At 33.5% G+C, this 16,224-nt stretch overlaps 2 protein-coding genes across 4 annotated transcripts; both read right to left on the bottom strand.

Moving 5' to 3' along the window:
- Window positions 1–2,170: 2,170 nt before the first annotated feature.
- On the bottom strand, window positions 2,171–5,525 carry LOC125074896 (zinc finger protein 510-like). The gene is made up of 5 exons (XM_047686387.1): window positions 5,328–5,525; window positions 4,489–5,037; window positions 3,567–3,692; window positions 2,940–3,062; window positions 2,171–2,818 (listed from the first exon to the last, which is right to left on the bottom strand). Exons 1-5 carry the CDS (start codon window positions 5,445–5,447, stop codon window positions 2,621–2,623), a joined length of 1,116 nt encoding a protein of 371 aa, XP_047542343.1. The 5' UTR covers window positions 5,448–5,525; the 3' UTR covers window positions 2,171–2,620.
- Window positions 5,526–6,489: 964 nt separating this feature from the next.
- LOC125074895 (zinc finger protein 567-like) lies at window positions 6,490–13,441 on the bottom strand. 3 transcript variants are annotated; one of them, XM_047686384.1, is made up of 8 exons: window positions 13,103–13,441; window positions 11,872–12,174; window positions 11,129–11,272; window positions 10,896–11,021; window positions 10,132–10,254; window positions 9,046–9,191; window positions 7,486–7,683; window positions 6,490–6,564 (listed from the first exon to the last, which is right to left on the bottom strand). In XM_047686384.1, exons 1-8 carry the CDS (start codon window positions 13,310–13,312, stop codon window positions 6,507–6,509), a joined length of 1,308 nt encoding a protein of 435 aa, XP_047542340.1. In that variant the 5' UTR covers window positions 13,313–13,441; the 3' UTR covers window positions 6,490–6,506. The 3 variants fall into 3 exon arrangements, with proteins under 3 accessions (XP_047542340.1, XP_047542341.1, XP_047542342.1); XM_047686385.1 differs by lacking the exon at window positions 9,046–9,191; XM_047686386.1 differs by lacking the exons at window positions 6,490–6,564; window positions 7,486–7,683 and having other exon boundaries at window positions 8,804–9,191.
- Window positions 13,442–16,224: the final 2,783 nt, after the last annotated feature.

The raw sequence follows: 16,224 nt of genomic DNA, 5'->3' as shown, positions 1-16,224 counted from the left end.
GTGTTAAGGCGGATTCAAAATGTGATAGAGAGAAGAATCACGGAAACGAGCACACCGTTTTAAAAATATGTACGCGTGTTATGTGAGCAGTTGGATTTTAAGTTAAAAAAACTAACCTTGTAGTCCTTCCTAGAAGTTCAAACTTGCTTCATAATAAACTTCATCAAATTCTGTTCAGCGGTTTGGCTGTGAAAGAGCAACAGACAATCAGATTCGATACAAAAATATTAGTATAGATTAATTCCTGCGTACATACGGACCATAGAGGAGGGTATACGTTACTAATGACGACCCCGTTCAAGTTAGCTAGATCTTTTTGACAGACGGGCTAGTGATGTGAAACAGAAAATATAACATATATAACAGTCGATGGAACGATGGAATGCATAATTCAAATTAGAATTCAATTTTTTTCTAACTTATTTTTCTAAAAAAGAGTTATACTAGCCAAAGAGACCCCAACCAAAAGAGCCCCGTTCGTAACAATAACTTAACAATGATCTTTAATAAGGATTTTTGTAATCGATATTTGTAGCAGTTACTGCCTGTTACTGGCGTCCCTACCGTCCGACCGATGTACCATTGTAGAAGCCTCTATTATTTTCAGTGTTTCTATTTAAATTTTACTTTGAAGCAATAATATATAATAGAATAAGTCTTCAATTTTTCGGATAACGCTTGAATCTTTAGGAATTTTTGTATTATATGTATTCTTTTAAATAGTTTTAAAATCATTAAATTGAGAAAATAATATGTTCGTCATTGCAAAGTTATGTCGATTAGAAAAATTTACATCTGTCAAAAAGATCAAGCTAACTTTGTACAGGGAATAGCGACTTGTCAACATTAACTACAGACTGCGGACTACTGAGAATTTACTGTCAGAAAAATCCGATTAATTTATTGTTCCGTCCCGAGATTTGAGATCGGAACTTCGGGATCGGCGAACTTTTAAGTAAGAACTAAAACAGTTAATAAAAAACCACGACCTTGTGCACAACAAACGCCTTCAAGGTTTTTGGCTACTGAATGTCTGAATAACTTTTGTTGTTAAATTAATTTATCAAAAAAGTATTATATCAGAAAAATTTACTCCTGTCAATAAGATCAAGCTATCTTGTCAGGGTATAGTGAATATACACTACGAAAATAAACAATTGTCATAGCCTTGTAACAACGTACCATGTAAATTCAATAATAATGTTTTTTATATCCTTAAAATGAAGCTTAAAATTATAAGTTGATATAATGATAGAGTATTCAATTGACACGAAAATAATCCACAAAAGTTATCTCTGATTTCCGATACCTATTCACAAATATTTATTTGGGAATAGTATTAATATTTACTTACATTTAACTCTGACAGATCCTTCTTTCTAGTATCTGTATTTGAGTCTGGGGTTACAATATTGACGATATGATTTTCAAATAATATTTCAAACTATGAAGGTCAAATTTAAAATATTTATTAAGTTCCGAATAACTGCATTTTTATGGTATGAGCTGAATTTACACCAATGACAATGATACACTCGAAACGAAGGTTTCACTCAACTGTCAACGCCATAGATAAGAAATGTCGGAATAACCATGTTTTAAAAAGGTTTTACTATTAATTATACGGCTTTGGATGCAAGACTTTGTCCTGCTTCAATAATAGTACAACAAATTAATAAATTATTAATTATGTAGCGTCAAATCTTTACCAATAGCCTTCCAAGCGCAGTTTGATAAAGACAAACAATTTTGCCATTGAATTGACCCATTGTCTTTGGACGCGACCTTAAATAATCTCTAGTATTCACAGATAAATCTTATTTTTAATGACGACGAAGTTGTTTTCGGGAATTGGAGAGTGTAGTTTAAATAAATGGAAGTAGATAAAACTCTTAGTAGTGCACGATATAGGTGAATTATTAGCGAATCGTATGAAATACGTAAATCTAAGGTTTGTTTATCTTTTTTCCTACTTCCATTGGAATAAAAAATAATTTTAATAACGTTAAATTATAAATAAACAAAGGTAAAGGTTTTTTTTATTAATATATTCCACATTTAGCTATAAATGTTGTAAACTAATACTTTATATACATTGATCGTAATATTTTAATTATTAATTAAGTTTTTTTTATTTATTTTTACAATTGTATCTATTGATGGTATACAATTTATAAAGCTCAAATATAATTGTGACTACATCAAAATATCACGCATCTGGTCTATGCCATCTATTATTGAGAATCGGAATTAATTCGAAGTTGGACCTCTGCGAGCCGGATGTATGCCTTAAATATTTCTTTCTTAACGCTTTTTATTGAGAAAGCTCAGAAATGCTATCAAGCATGTCTTGATGCTGTGTTGGCGCTGGCAGGTTAGATGGGGTCATATGGGGACAGACACCCTAAAACGTCTTGCTTTGTTCAGCACTAAACTCTCCAAATGACTCCAAAATCGGACATTTTTTGGTATATTCACCACAAGAATCCCAACCTCCTTTGTTTTACAAACTTCTTTGCTTTCTCAAAGTTCTTTTATCGACTTTGAAACTCTGATCAATCTCAGCTCATCGTTCTGTCCGGGTAAATCTGTCTCAGCACGTGGTCGTGCTCTTGGTGGTTCAGTGTATTTTTATCCGGTGTATCTGGTGGTCGGGTGGTAGACCGTGTACCCTTTGAAGGTGTCGCGCCACGTTTCGTCGTCTCGCGAAGCTGTTATCACAGACACCGCACTTGAATGTGTACTGGGAGGGACGGTGCCGATTTTTATGTATACGCATCAAAGTCACAGATTTGAACTTAGCTGTACATTGGTCGCACTGGAACAGAAATTAAGTAAGAAAACTTAATATAGATTCTAAATGAAGTACTTGTGTAACCAGCAGTTGGTATAATTAACCATCAGCAACCTGTTCTAAATGAATGTGAAAACCAACATACTTGCACAGTTTTCTCCGGCAGATGTATAGCTATGTGCTGTAGGTAGCTACTCTTCCGGTGGAAGCCAGCGTTGCATTCTTTGCACACAAATGGTTTCTCTCCTGTGTGGAGTCGTTCATGTATCTGCAAGGTTTGGACAGTTAGATGTTATTATTATTATATCAAACTAAAATACTAGTAACGGCATCTATTATCAATTTTGAACTCAAGAATGTATAAATGTGTTTTTTGAATTTAGTACACCTTACTCACTCTTACGTATCTCAACAGAAAACATTAGTTTAAATATGGATGTATTAATGTTGAACACTATCTTAACTATGGAGTCAAACGATTAGAACCAACTATCCAATAGTTTCGGTTAAGCTACTGGCGCTCCACACCGGTATTAACACCCTTATATACAGTAAATAAATATTATTATTACAGCTATATCGTTATTTTATTTTTCCTCTCATATAGGGTAACGGAATCCTAAACACTTGGGCTTAGCCAAGCACTAGTAGGGGAGAGGGGAGAGGTAATGACATAAACAGAGTAGATATATGAAGTCGTAAGACACTTGTGGGTGATGTGAGGAGTGTTGGGGATGATTGCCATTTTGAGTAAATGATTTGTTATGATTACCTTGACTTGCTCGGCGTTGGATGCTTTATAGTCACAGTAGGAACACTTGTCTGTCTTTTCGTAACCATGCTTCGCTCGGCAGTGCATCAACAAGAGTCGTCGTGTAATAAACTTCTTGCCACAGTGCTGGGAAAATATATAATTATGAGGATCGATAAATATTACTTAGTAGTACGGCTTAGTGTAAAACCAGTCGAGGTAGGAACGATCCACTAGTCTACCTTTAAGCAGTGATACTTAATATTGTTGTTTCGGTTTGTATGTGAGTGAGCCAGTGTAACTACAAATACATAACATCTCAGTTCCTAAAGAAATGGTTAAAATTTCACTCACTCCTATTGGTAGTGCTCCCTTTAAATGAAACATGGCAATATTTACTTTATCGCTGTTTGGAAGCAGAATAATTGCTAGTGGGGTGGAATCAATCAATAAAAATAAAACAATACAGTATTATACCATCATAGTATCATAGTTGTATAGTAACTATGTTACCATGTTTGCCTTGTACATTATTATCACTGCTCTCTTACATTTTTATTTGCTTTACGAAATAGCAGCAAGCAAACCCATAAAGTTTATATTCAAGAATTAAATTAAAAAAGGGCAAGAATGTTCAAGTACAGTTATACACGGACAGTGTAATTATCTAATTGATAATGACAATAACTAAATGCACAATTGTATCATGCAGAAACTACCAGCGTCAACATATAACACTTATTCATAAGGTTCTTGTAAGGCTTGATTACTTAAACAACCATTTGCAGCCATCTGAGTAAGCAAGCTTTCCCCATAAGTAACAAGTAGCTTCTGAATTTCCTGCATAATCATTGACAATTCTGCTAACCATAAGCAAGATTAACAGTTAATTTAACCCGGCAAATCTGGAGAAATCAAATGAGATATAAAAACTATCACTCACCTCACAAACAACATCGAAACCCGTATGAATCTTATAATGATTCCTCAACGATAACTTTGACGTCAATATCTTATGGCAGTATTCACACTCTATCTCCTCTCTCACTCTCTCGGTTTTCTCTTTCTTACTCTCCTTTCGTTTGATTTTAACAGATCTCGTTTTCCGTTTGCTTTTGAACATTATGTCCAATGGTTTCTCCTCTATTTCTATAACTCTTGTTTCATAATCTATCTTTTCTTTTGTCTCTTTGATATTTTCTGTACATTCTTCGTTATCTTTTAGGATTTTGTTCAATTGTAATGTGTCTAGTGTTATGTTATCATCGTAATCTTTAAAGTCCTCATCCAGCGCGTCCGTTATGTCTATTGAGGTTGAATTTTCTTCTGTTTTTAATATATTATTAACATTTTCAATTTTTATTCCGTTAATTTTTTTATCGAGTAGTTGTTTTTGTACATCCTCACATTTTCGTCTGAATTTTATTGATTCGTTGATGAAACTAACACACGCGGAACAGATTTCTTGAGGTAGGGTGTCGTTCATTGCGACCTGTGACGTGATTCGAGTGATGAAATTTTTATAGTTTATTTTTATATATCTTACAAATTAAACGAAAAATTTTCGATACTTTATTATGAAACGGTAAAATTAAATGACTATTCGTGTCATAATTTTCAAAAACATCGACAATTTCGTGTGAAAATATAAATATTGTACAACGACTTTAATATCAATTAGAATGAGTTTTTTCTAGTTGGAATTGTTAAATTAGTGTAATAGAACCATCGTCTCAATCGATGCCCATATTGAGACAATAATACTATCATCAAAAGCAATACCTTTACACCGGTAGTTAGAAAAACAGCGCTCGAATATTTTACACTCTGCTCTGGTGAAATGAATATTGGATGTAAGCTTCGAGTACTCGTACACATCCTGCAACAGTTCCATGGGTGCATTGCTGTATGGCAATGGAATAATTTTATAACGAAACCCTTTAATAAAAGAAAAGAATAAAATCTCTTATTGTTATTGTTTGTGAAACATTAAGCACAGAACTACAAATTACAGATAACTAAACTTAAAGGACAAGTGTCAATTGTCAAAAGAGAAAACAGGTCTAAATAAAAAATAATTGACAAGGCTATTATATAGTATTCATTCTTTAGTTTGGCATTTAAACTATTATTTTAATCTATTAAATATACAGATGATTAAAAATATAAAAGATTATGTTAATTTATTAAAACCCAAAATGTGTTTATAAACCACAGTGGCGCGGTAAAACCGAAATTTTGTGTGGGCCGGGACGGGACAAAAATGTTGTATGGGTAAAAATGGAGTTCTAGAAATCGTAGATGACCCTTATTTATTTATAAAATTCCAAGTATCGTAACTCGAACTAAAGATGTAATCCGCTTTAATGCGAAAAAATTGCAATATATTTTACTTATATTTTCAACTTTTGAAATTTTAGAGGTATCTTCGAACGTACGGCCATGGGCCGCAGCCGACGTCACACACACCCTACACCGCCTCCGTGTAAGTATTCTACCTTCGTCGTAAGTCTGACCGCATAGCAGACACCTCGAGAATTTTGTTTAGCCTTCCGCTCGATGACGCTGTCGAAGTCACAGTAGGGCCAGCATCGGTTAAAGTAAGAATGTTTGAACAAAATAAAAACCTATCATACTGATTTTTTTTATTCACATGGTTTTATTATAACAATATTCGACAAGTTATAGTGTTTTTGATAAGGCATTAACAAAATTCTGAGAACTTAGCTTGCATGAAAACGTCGCAATGGTCTTGTAAATACTTCGGTTCAATGTGATATTTCTAAATTGTACATGGCAACATTACAACACAATGTTAAAAATAAAACAACATTTATTAAATAATAATATATTTTTTTATACACATTTAATACTATATATTTAATATAATATAATAATACTGAAAATAATACATCATTTCAAATATTCGATTTATCGTACAGTTTATACAAAATAAAATATCTAGAGTAGATTATTGTTGAACTTCAATAAATGTCTCTGGTACAGTTGACAGATTTCTCTGAAAAAAAAAAATCAAATCCTTTATGTATAATGATTACGATTGAGTTCTTAATCATGTTTAGTTATTGCTTTAAAAAGGCCTTCCTTAGAGTTCAAACTTGCTTTCAAACCAAGTTTCATTCATCAAAGACAGACAGAGGTACTTTGGAATTTATAATATAAATACAGATAATATATATCTACCCTTAACCCACTCTACGTAGCCATCAGACGTTATGTCAAATATTGTATATGTCGCAGCCAGCTGATTAAATCAGCCAATTAATGAAACGCCTACACGCCACTTTAGTTAACGTTGCTCAACCAGCCCGAATGACACTCAGCCAAATAATAAATAAAAATATTTATATTGATAGTTCAGGTTGGAACATTATTATTTGGTTGCTAAATGTTTCGAATATCGCACGTATACACTAAACTCAGCGAGTTATTTTTTTGTCTATGAATTATTACATCTATCATTGGTCAAAGAGATGTTTATATTAAAATTTGTATTGAATTGATGTAAGGAGTTTTGTCTTTAAGACTCTTGAACGAGTATATTTACGCACATAGCTTCTCGTTGGTCAGACGAGTCACCAAAAGCATCACAGAGGAATTGTATTAAAGCATAAAGGACGAATATACAAAGAAATACTTTTTGTCTTGTATAGATCTTACTTGGTGGTAGCAAAGGTGGTAGCTTTGAGCAAGCCCGTCTGGGTAGGTACCATCTACTCAACTGAAATTCTACCGTCAAACAGCAATATATATTGTGTTCCGGATTGAAGGGTGAGTGAGCCAGTGGAACTACAGACACAAGGGACATATCATCTTAATTGCCATGTTGGTGGCTTATTGGCGGTATAAGGAATGGTGAATATTACTTACAGCGCTTAATGTCTATGGTCGGTCGGTATGTCATTAAAATGAGTCTCACCTCATACTTCTCGATGGGCCCTTGCCCCTCCCGGGGGACGTTGTGCGCTCTGACCAGGTGCTGCCGGACGCTGCCGGGCCTGGCAAACGTCTCCCGGCAAACGGGACACACGTACCTGTACCTGTTCTCTCGGTGCCGTTTGTATTCGTGGACTTGGAGTCTCTTGCGTGACTTCTCACGTTTGTTACATATTTGACACTGAAAATTTTTGAGTTTGAGTTTTGAGTTTGATACAAGGTCATATTGATGATAAGAAAGCGTGGAGATAATCCTCGTTGACTTCAGGCAGGAGACATAACATACATATATAATTGTATTTAACTAGCATGACTGTATTTTTAGATGTTGAAAAAGAGTAACTACTGAGTTTCTTGCCGGTTCTTCTCAGTAGAATCTACATTCCGAACCGATGGTAGCTAATATAGTTTGTTAAATGACGATTCAAAAGTGCTTGTAAATGCCTACTTGAATAAAGTATATTTTGTTTTTTTTTTATTTGTACTAGCACACAAAACGTCACCTCTCATTTTACCCCCTTCGAGAGGTGAATTAAAAAAGTCGTTTGTCCTTCCCGGGAACTCGAACGATCCCAAATAAAATTTCATCAAAATCATCACTTTCGCATTTAAAATATTAGTATAGTGGGACTACAGACTATAAATAACTAAGATATCAAAAAGTACAGATTAAAAAGCACAGATAATAAATAGTAAGGCAAAGACACTAGTGTTTGTCAATGACGTATATGGACGAGTTATTATAAAAAAAAAAAATATTGTGATTTTGAACATGTAACAATCACTAGTGCTTCAATAATAAAAAAAAACAAATCATGCAATTATTAAGCTACGGTCATACATTCGAACATACTTTATGATTATATAATAATTATACGTCAATTAAACTCAATCAAACTACTAGTGTCGTTACCTTACCTTACGACTCTGATGTACCAGCTTGGGACCGATTGCTTTACATTGATATACCAAAGACAAACGTATTTTTTTTTTGTTAACAGATTTTCAAAACCTCTGATTACGACTTAAGGAGATTTTTGTTGATTACTTGCGAATTTTCAGAAAATTGCGATCCATATACAAGATTTGATTATTGTTAATATATTTACTCATGGCAACATTCTAGTATATAAAATATTACGAGATATTCTTATATATATATTTAAAAATAATGTCAAGCATACATGCTTTATATAATATAATATATTAGCAAAACCCGATCGACGTCTGTATATAACTATTATTATATACACATTTCAGGCTGCTAAAATGGAAAGTTTAAAAATAATCTCCATAAAAATATCAAACCTTCGAAGTCATCGTAAACAGATTCACTAAAATCCATTCATACAAACATTATTTCTATTGACGCGCGTATATTTTAAACTTAATATGATAAACCGTTAATTAAGAAATTAATTACAATATAAAAAAAATTCTTTCGCATAAAATCATATCAATCCATCTATTTTTAATATATCAATTCTAAAGCTGCACCCTGACAATCGGTCCCTGCTGGTCGTCCGGCAGCCCGTGCACTCGCCTCGTGTGCGCGCGGACCTTATTCGGTTTCTCGAATCTGTGGTCGCAGACCGAGCACAGGTAACCGTAACGCTTGCCGGTGTGCGCGTTGTGTTTGTGTATTTGGAGGAATTTGCGTGATTTTAAACGCTTCGGACACATGTCGCACTACGGCAAAAAATACTTATTAAAATATTTGAGAGCTCTAAATATTAAAAGCAGGAGAGAACGGTCTAATTTTCAGTCTGATTCGAATTCATTGATTTAATATAAATTCACTTACATATTGATAGAAAAAGTAAAAACCTGAGTAACAATTTTCAGTATGATTAAGCATTAGACAAAAGGCAATTTTATATTAATCGGAAATTGAACCACTTGGGTGTATGTGGTGACCCCATATATACTGATTTTATGGCTTTTGTCCAGCAGTGGGAGAAAATCGGCATATTCCAATGGAAGAAGGGGAACTGATAAACAAACCTTGTCTTGACTTGATGGTAGGACTTTGTGTATATTGATTGGATATATACCACCCACTCAACATATATATCTACCGCCAAACAGATTGGTAGCGCATTTGGTAGCGGTTGGGCGGCGGTGACCACTTATCATCAAGTAGCCCTTTGCTATTTTATAATATACTCTATTCTATTTTCGACGTCAGAATGGTTAAATTATAAAAAAAAAAAATTTACATACTATATATTATACTAAAAATAGTTATTGTTTGATATATATTTATTTATTATACAACACTATCCATTAAACGACTTATATCCACTTTAGTTTAACTTCAAAACGTCATTTTTCACGAATCCAATACCACAGATTAAGAATCTCGACCGAATGACGTCACATCAATTCAAGGTCAAAGTTGTTAATTCAACTTTAAGCTTCGCTATTGGAATCGGAGAAGTAAATGATTATTCTATACATATTTACTTCTAATTTTAATAATTTCTTTATAATTCTCCGTCAGAAATATGCTTGGACATCTCTGTTTAAAGATAAGGCTGCCCGCATACTACATTTCAAAATCGTGATGTATATTTCAGTTTTAGACTAACTAAAATTATTGTTAAAATTAAGTAAGAGACCCACCCACCTGGAAGTTCTTCTCGGGCAAGTGTATGGCGATGTGTTGTACGAGGTTCGACCTGCGGTGGAAGGTGGCCCCGCAGTGATCGCACACGTACGGCCTCTCGCCCGTGTGGCGGCGTTCGTGGATCTTTGAACGAATTTAATTAAATTTAAAAATAATTACCATTTTACATGCAGTCAGCTCTGTGATAATCTGGTTTCTTATTTTTATTTTATGATATAGATTAGGGACGAGCAAATGGGCCACCTGATGGTAACTGGTCACTACCGACCATAAACAATGGCGTTGTAATATTAACCATTCCTTACATCACCAATGCGCCACCAACCTTGGGAACTAAGATGTTACGTCCCTTATACCTGTAGTTACACTGGCTCACTGATCTTTCAAACTGGAACACAACAATACTGAGTACTGCTGTTTGGAGGTAGAATATCTGATGTGTGGGTGATACCAACTCAGACCCTGTCTGCGCAAGCCTGCTTGCATAAAGCCCTACCAACAAGTAACATGTTTAAGTTGATACCACCAATTCAAAAACATTCCACCAACACACTTAATACTACTGTCTGGTGGATGCTCCACAGCTGAGTTAAGGGTCTACTTTAAAGATGAGTTGCCTTTTCGATTTCATCCAGCAAACCTTCATGGGTTAAATAAAAACTTGCCACCTGTATATTCTCCAAGCTTCACTGGAGCAGCTTGGTGCACGAGTACTTAACCCAGCTGTGGAAATTTTACGGGCTGATAAAAATAACATCACTCACGGTCAAGGCTTCCTTTGTAGCGGAGCTGTATTCACAGTATGCGCACTTATGGATACGACCCAGTCCGTGTCGGGCTCGCTTGTGCTCCTGGAGCTGGTTGTTGTTGCGGCAGCGCTTACCGCAGGACTGTTGACATAGAAGAATTAAAAAAAGAAATAGGTCATCTACCATTTTTAATGTCACTTAGTGTCGACCCTGGAATGCTCATCCAGTGTCTAAGCATTATTACTCACCTCACACACACAGTAGTTAGTGTGAAATCTCATATGGGCTTTATAAGTGGCCTTCATTCTAAAATCTTTGCTGCAAATATTACATTTGTAAGACGTTGCATTCGGTATGATTTCCCGTTTCCTCTTCTCCGTTGAGATGTTTATCTGAAAGATTATAGAAACATACAATATTCAAATAGGCTCTGTGATAAGAACTCCTTGGTGGTAGGGCTTGTGCAAGTCAGGGGGCATACAACAGTACTCAGTATTGTTGTGTTTCCGGTTTGAAGGCAGACGCAGTCAGTGTTCTCAAGATTGGTGGTGCATTTTCAATGTAAGGAATGGTTAATACTTCTTATAGCACCAATGTCTATGGGCAGTGGTGACCACTTACCATCAAGTAGCACATTTGCTCGCCTACCTATATCATAAAAAACAATTTTGAATCAACATTACACAAGAATAAATTTCATATAAAACTATAAAAGTTTTATGTATCGAGAAGAGCAAGAAACTAAATAGATTTTTTCTTTTATAAAACTTTAATACATTTAAAGATTATGTATCTTACTTGAGAATCATTAAATAATATTACACAGTAAAGAAATTCAAAAAATCACAATTGAAATATTCTTTGTTCAAGTAGGGTGATAAAGAAAACTTTAAAGTCATCATGTAATAGTCTAGAATTAAATGTACAGCTACTTCTAGTTCTGCAAGTAGATTGTACTCAGAAGAACCGACAAAGAACAATAGTTACATACTTCTTGATCTTTCTTCGGTGTGACGTCATCATTGCTGTATGAAAAATCGAGTTCGTTCTGAAAATCATTTTCAAAAACATCCTCATAGCTGAAATCTATTTCCTCTTTCTCTGTTTCCTCCTTTGGACATTTATTAATACTTTTACTAGCTTTAGCGGTAAACTTTTTCTTCGATTTACCAAAGTACTTGTTGAGGAGAGTCTTCTCTGACTTCTTGCTTGTGCGTCTAAATTGTAATGCCACATGGATGACTTCAATGCATTTGTCACAGATCTTCTGCGGGAGTCCATCATTAACTTTTATCTGTAATTAATTTAATTTTTTTTAAGAACAGAAAAAGCCATTGTATTTTATTTTTTTTATGTTATAGTGGGCAAACTAGCAGGAGGCTCACCTGATCGAAAGTGATTATATATATAACCATTGCAGGTGAGTTGCCGGCCATTGTTCATGCCATTGTATGTTCCAATCACAAGAGTACAAAATTCAAAGAAACAACATTTGACAAAGAATTAACGCAATATCATTGGTTGAGAGGTTGAGAGCTTAAATAATAATCTATATTTTTTATGGACTTATGATCACTGATTCACACTCACACATTTTAAATGTCGATGACGCTGTTATCTGAACTTTCAAAGTTAAATTAACGTAGGTATAAGTAGTCGAGTGGATTAGTGTTGTATTATAAATAAAGATATATTATGCAAGAACAATATAGCTTACTAACAGATATCTTGAAATTTATAAATTTATGTTTATCTAGGATTATTCCTTCTTTGATTGGAATAGGCTATAGATTCATACGCAAAAGATAACTACTCATTGAATATTAACAAATAAGCACAAAAGATATTTAATTTGAGAAATAATGAATGTTATACTTAACTTCAAAAACTCTATTAGGTTAATGCCATTCTATAAAGAATTTTTTTGACTGTTAGTGCTAGTCTTGATATTATATATGTAAAGTTTCAATATAAAACAGCAGTAACATGCAAATCACTGAATTTCTCATAAATTGCTAGGATGTTAATCTAGTAGATCACAAATAATTCAGATACAGAATGAACGGGTTTACATGTTTATTAATGCAGGCAGTCGGCTTGGCTGCTTATTAATGGTATCTAGTATAGTGTAGGCTTTAAATTGTTTTACATATACAGCTTTAAATGATTCACATTTTTTATGTCTCTAGAGTTAATGATAATAAAATAATATATAAACATACTTCCAAGCCGGTGACTAGTCGTAAGTCCTCAGATCGCTTTTTCTCGCATTCCTTATTATGAAATATGGCCACGAGATTCTCTGTACTCATACATGTCCTACAATAGTCTGCGTCAAGCACTTTCTTCTCAGGTTTCACTGATTTGATCGTTTTACGAACATATTTACGTCGGTTCGCCATCCGATTCATCAATAGGAATACAGGTAACATTTTCACTTATTATTCTATTATAAATATATAAAACTTTATGAAATAAACATATTCATTAATTATTTAAATATTTTACACTAATTTTAGTTTCCGAGCAACGTATTTTCAATAAAATTATGCATTTTGTGATCAAAACAATCCAATTTTATTTATTTGACAAGTACATTTTTAATCACCAGGTAATCGTTGAAAATAGTTAAGCAAGGGCATTATTTTATACAGCCTACCAGTTTTCCAGGCAACTTTAAGTGTATCCAGCAACCACAAATAATTATAACAGTGCCCATTTTTAAAATGTTATTCGTATATTATATTTGTTTGTATTGAACATGTCAATGGTAAAATGTAATGCAGGAAAAAATCTGAAAGAATATTCTATCACTATATTATAACGTCTAATTTATTAAAGTCAATTATTTATTGGCCATAAATTATTTATTTCACATCCTTAATTTGTATTTGAATAAAAGAAAGTTAATCAAGGATTTCTTAACTAATTAAAAAAAAAAAGGAGACAGAATTGCGCAAATTATGTTTATGTACATATTTATTTATGTTTAAAATTATTACCTACCTTTCGATTTGTTATTCTCGTCTAATAATAATCTCATCACTAAAGTATTAGTACAACCATAAATATAACAACGTCTCGCTTGTCTTCAATGCTAGTTTTTCGACGTTTACGCAACCGGGTGGATCGAGATCGTCTTATTACTAAAAGGTTGCATTAAATTATGATCACAAAGGAATTGCGTCGGAAAATATGCTCGTGCCGATAATGAGAATAGAATCTATATTTCGTCGTATGTCGGGATCGATAAAAATTTGCCACATGTGTAGGTATGCCAACCCGCATTGCCATGCCAACGTGGCGTGGCACGTAGTGGAATAAAATCTCCACAAAGGAGGGAGAAGGTCTTTGTCCGATGCCATACGCAGGTGGAAACTGATGGCTACATAAGTTTTAGAGCTATTTACAAAAGAGCAAGGCAAATCTCACAAATGAACACTGACTCCAAATATGTCTGATTAGGTAATCCAAATATTAAAAAATAAACATTGTCCCTAAAATTGCAATTAATAAACAAATATTATTAAATCTTATTATAAAGGTTATTATCAAATTCTTGGTGGTAGCGCTTTGAGCAAGCCCGTCTGGTTAGGTAGCACCCACTCATCAGATATTCTATCGCCAAACAGCAGAAATCAGTAATGTTGTAACTACAGTCACAAGGACACACATCTTTGTTTCCAAGGTTGATGGCGCATTGGTGATGTAAGGAATGGTTAATGTTTCTTACAGTGCCATTGTCTATTTTTTTTTTATATTATAGGAGGCAAACGGGCAGGAGGCTCACCTGATGGATAGTGATTACCACCGCCCATGGACATCTACAACACCAGGGGGGTTGCAGGTGCGTTGCCGGCCGGTCTATGGGCGGTGGTAACCATTTATCATCAGGTGGCCCATTTACTCATCCACCTACCTATACCATAAAAAAAAAACAATTCGCACAGATATTAAGCAATAACAGAGTTTCTTTCACCAACAATCAAAAAACCCTTTTTCATCCAAGCAGATTCTAACGTTTGTGTGCAATTTACACGCGGTAGAAATGATTATTTTTCTTGTTTCCTTGTTGTGACGCACTTTTGCTTTATTGAGATTTAAATCACGATATTAGTTTCACTTCAAAAATCATAATCGGTTCACAACTTCACACACAAACCAAGCTGAGTCGAATTCATTCCTTCTTATTTAAAGTCTACTAATAAAAAAGCACTTAGGATTTACAAATAAGAAAAAAAAAACAAACAGCGTAATAATAATGTTTATTTTTAATTATTTACAATTTTATTAGTATCTGTAGAAAGTAAACTTGAACATCTTTTATTTTTAAATTCTTAACATTAATATAATATTCTTTATGTAAACACTGAATTTCTGTTATTCGATTCAAACTTAAACGTCAAATCCAATACTTATAGAAAGACCATTTTAAGGAAAAATATTAACCTATAAAGAATACAAACTCATTAATATCAAAATATGATTACTTATATAATCTTTGGTGATAACGTATAAAACATTTTATTACAAATCCTAAAAAAAGTGTTTAATTTATTATTTCGTCAGAAAATATTTCTCAAATATTCAATACTTAGGAGCGCTTACGCTAATTGCCGCGTTTAAATTATATTGATTTGTAGAAAATTATGAAAAAATGCATTAATTTTAATAAATAATTTGTTCAACATCTGTTTATCAAGATTTTTTTCAATATGTTCCATTAAATAGACTAAACTTTCGTATATTGTTTTTTGTTTAAGTATCTCATAAATATTTGGCTCTAATAAAATAAAACAATCCCCCTAAAGTTCCGAGTGTTGATGTGGCTTAATACCATTTTTTCTAACACGTATCGATTTTAAGTTTACAAAACAATATATTAAAAGTAATTTACTAAAATAGTTTATAAAAGAAACTTCAATTAAACTGAGAAATATAAATCTTCAACACCATTTAAATAAACTATACGTATATTTTTGTATACCGAGATTCAAGGTCATATCAAAAATTTAACAATGTATTTGTACATAAAACACTGGCAACAATTTATCCTGTGTGTTCACTCGAGAATCCTAACTCACTGCTTACCACATAAGATAATCGTTAAACGTCAGAAGTGACATAAAGGATACTCGAATGAGAATAGCGTATATATAATAGATAATATATATAATAGTGAGTCTGAGGAAACTCCTTTTTTTGTAAATTATGCGAGTCTGCTTCTTGTTGATACTAAGTATTGCTGTTTGCCGGTAGAATATATAGTGGTAAGTGGGTACCATAAAGATCTACCACTTTATTTAACTTAGTGGTGGGGCTTTGTGCAAGCCCGTCTGGGTAT

Source organism: Vanessa atalanta, chromosome 28 (genome assembly GCF_905147765.1).
Source record: "Vanessa atalanta chromosome 28, ilVanAtal1.2, whole genome shotgun sequence".
NCBI lineage: Eukaryota > Metazoa > Arthropoda > Insecta > Lepidoptera > Nymphalidae > Vanessa > Vanessa atalanta.
Note: the sequence above shows the minus strand (reverse complement) of the source record. Positions and strands in the feature narration are given on the sequence as shown.

Bases quoted from the DNA above. Each gene is read 5' to 3' on its own strand.
- LOC125074895 (XM_047686384.1), bottom strand. From the start codon at position 13,312: ATGTTACCTGTATTCCTATTGATGAATCGGATGGCGAACCGACGTAAA. The intron at 11,273-11,871 runs GTATGTAACTAT...ATAATCTTTCAG, and splicing joins CACCGAAGAAAGATCAAGAA to ATAAACATCTCAACGGAGAA. The intron at 10,255-10,895 runs GTGAGTGATGTT...ATTCGTTCAAAG, and splicing joins CTACAAAGGAAGCCTTGACC to ATCCACGAACGCCGCCACAC.
- LOC125074896 (XM_047686387.1), bottom strand. From the start codon at position 5,447: ATGCACCCATGGAACTGTTGCAGGATGTGTACGAGTACTCGAAGCTTA. The intron at 5,038-5,327 runs GTATTGCTTTTG...ATCACGTCACAG, and splicing joins TTCTAACTACCGGTGTAAAG to GTCGCAATGAACGACACCCT. The intron at 2,819-2,939 runs GTATGTTGGTTT...TTTCTGTTCCAG, and splicing joins TGCCGGAGAAAACTGTGCAA to TGCGACCAATGTACAGCTAA.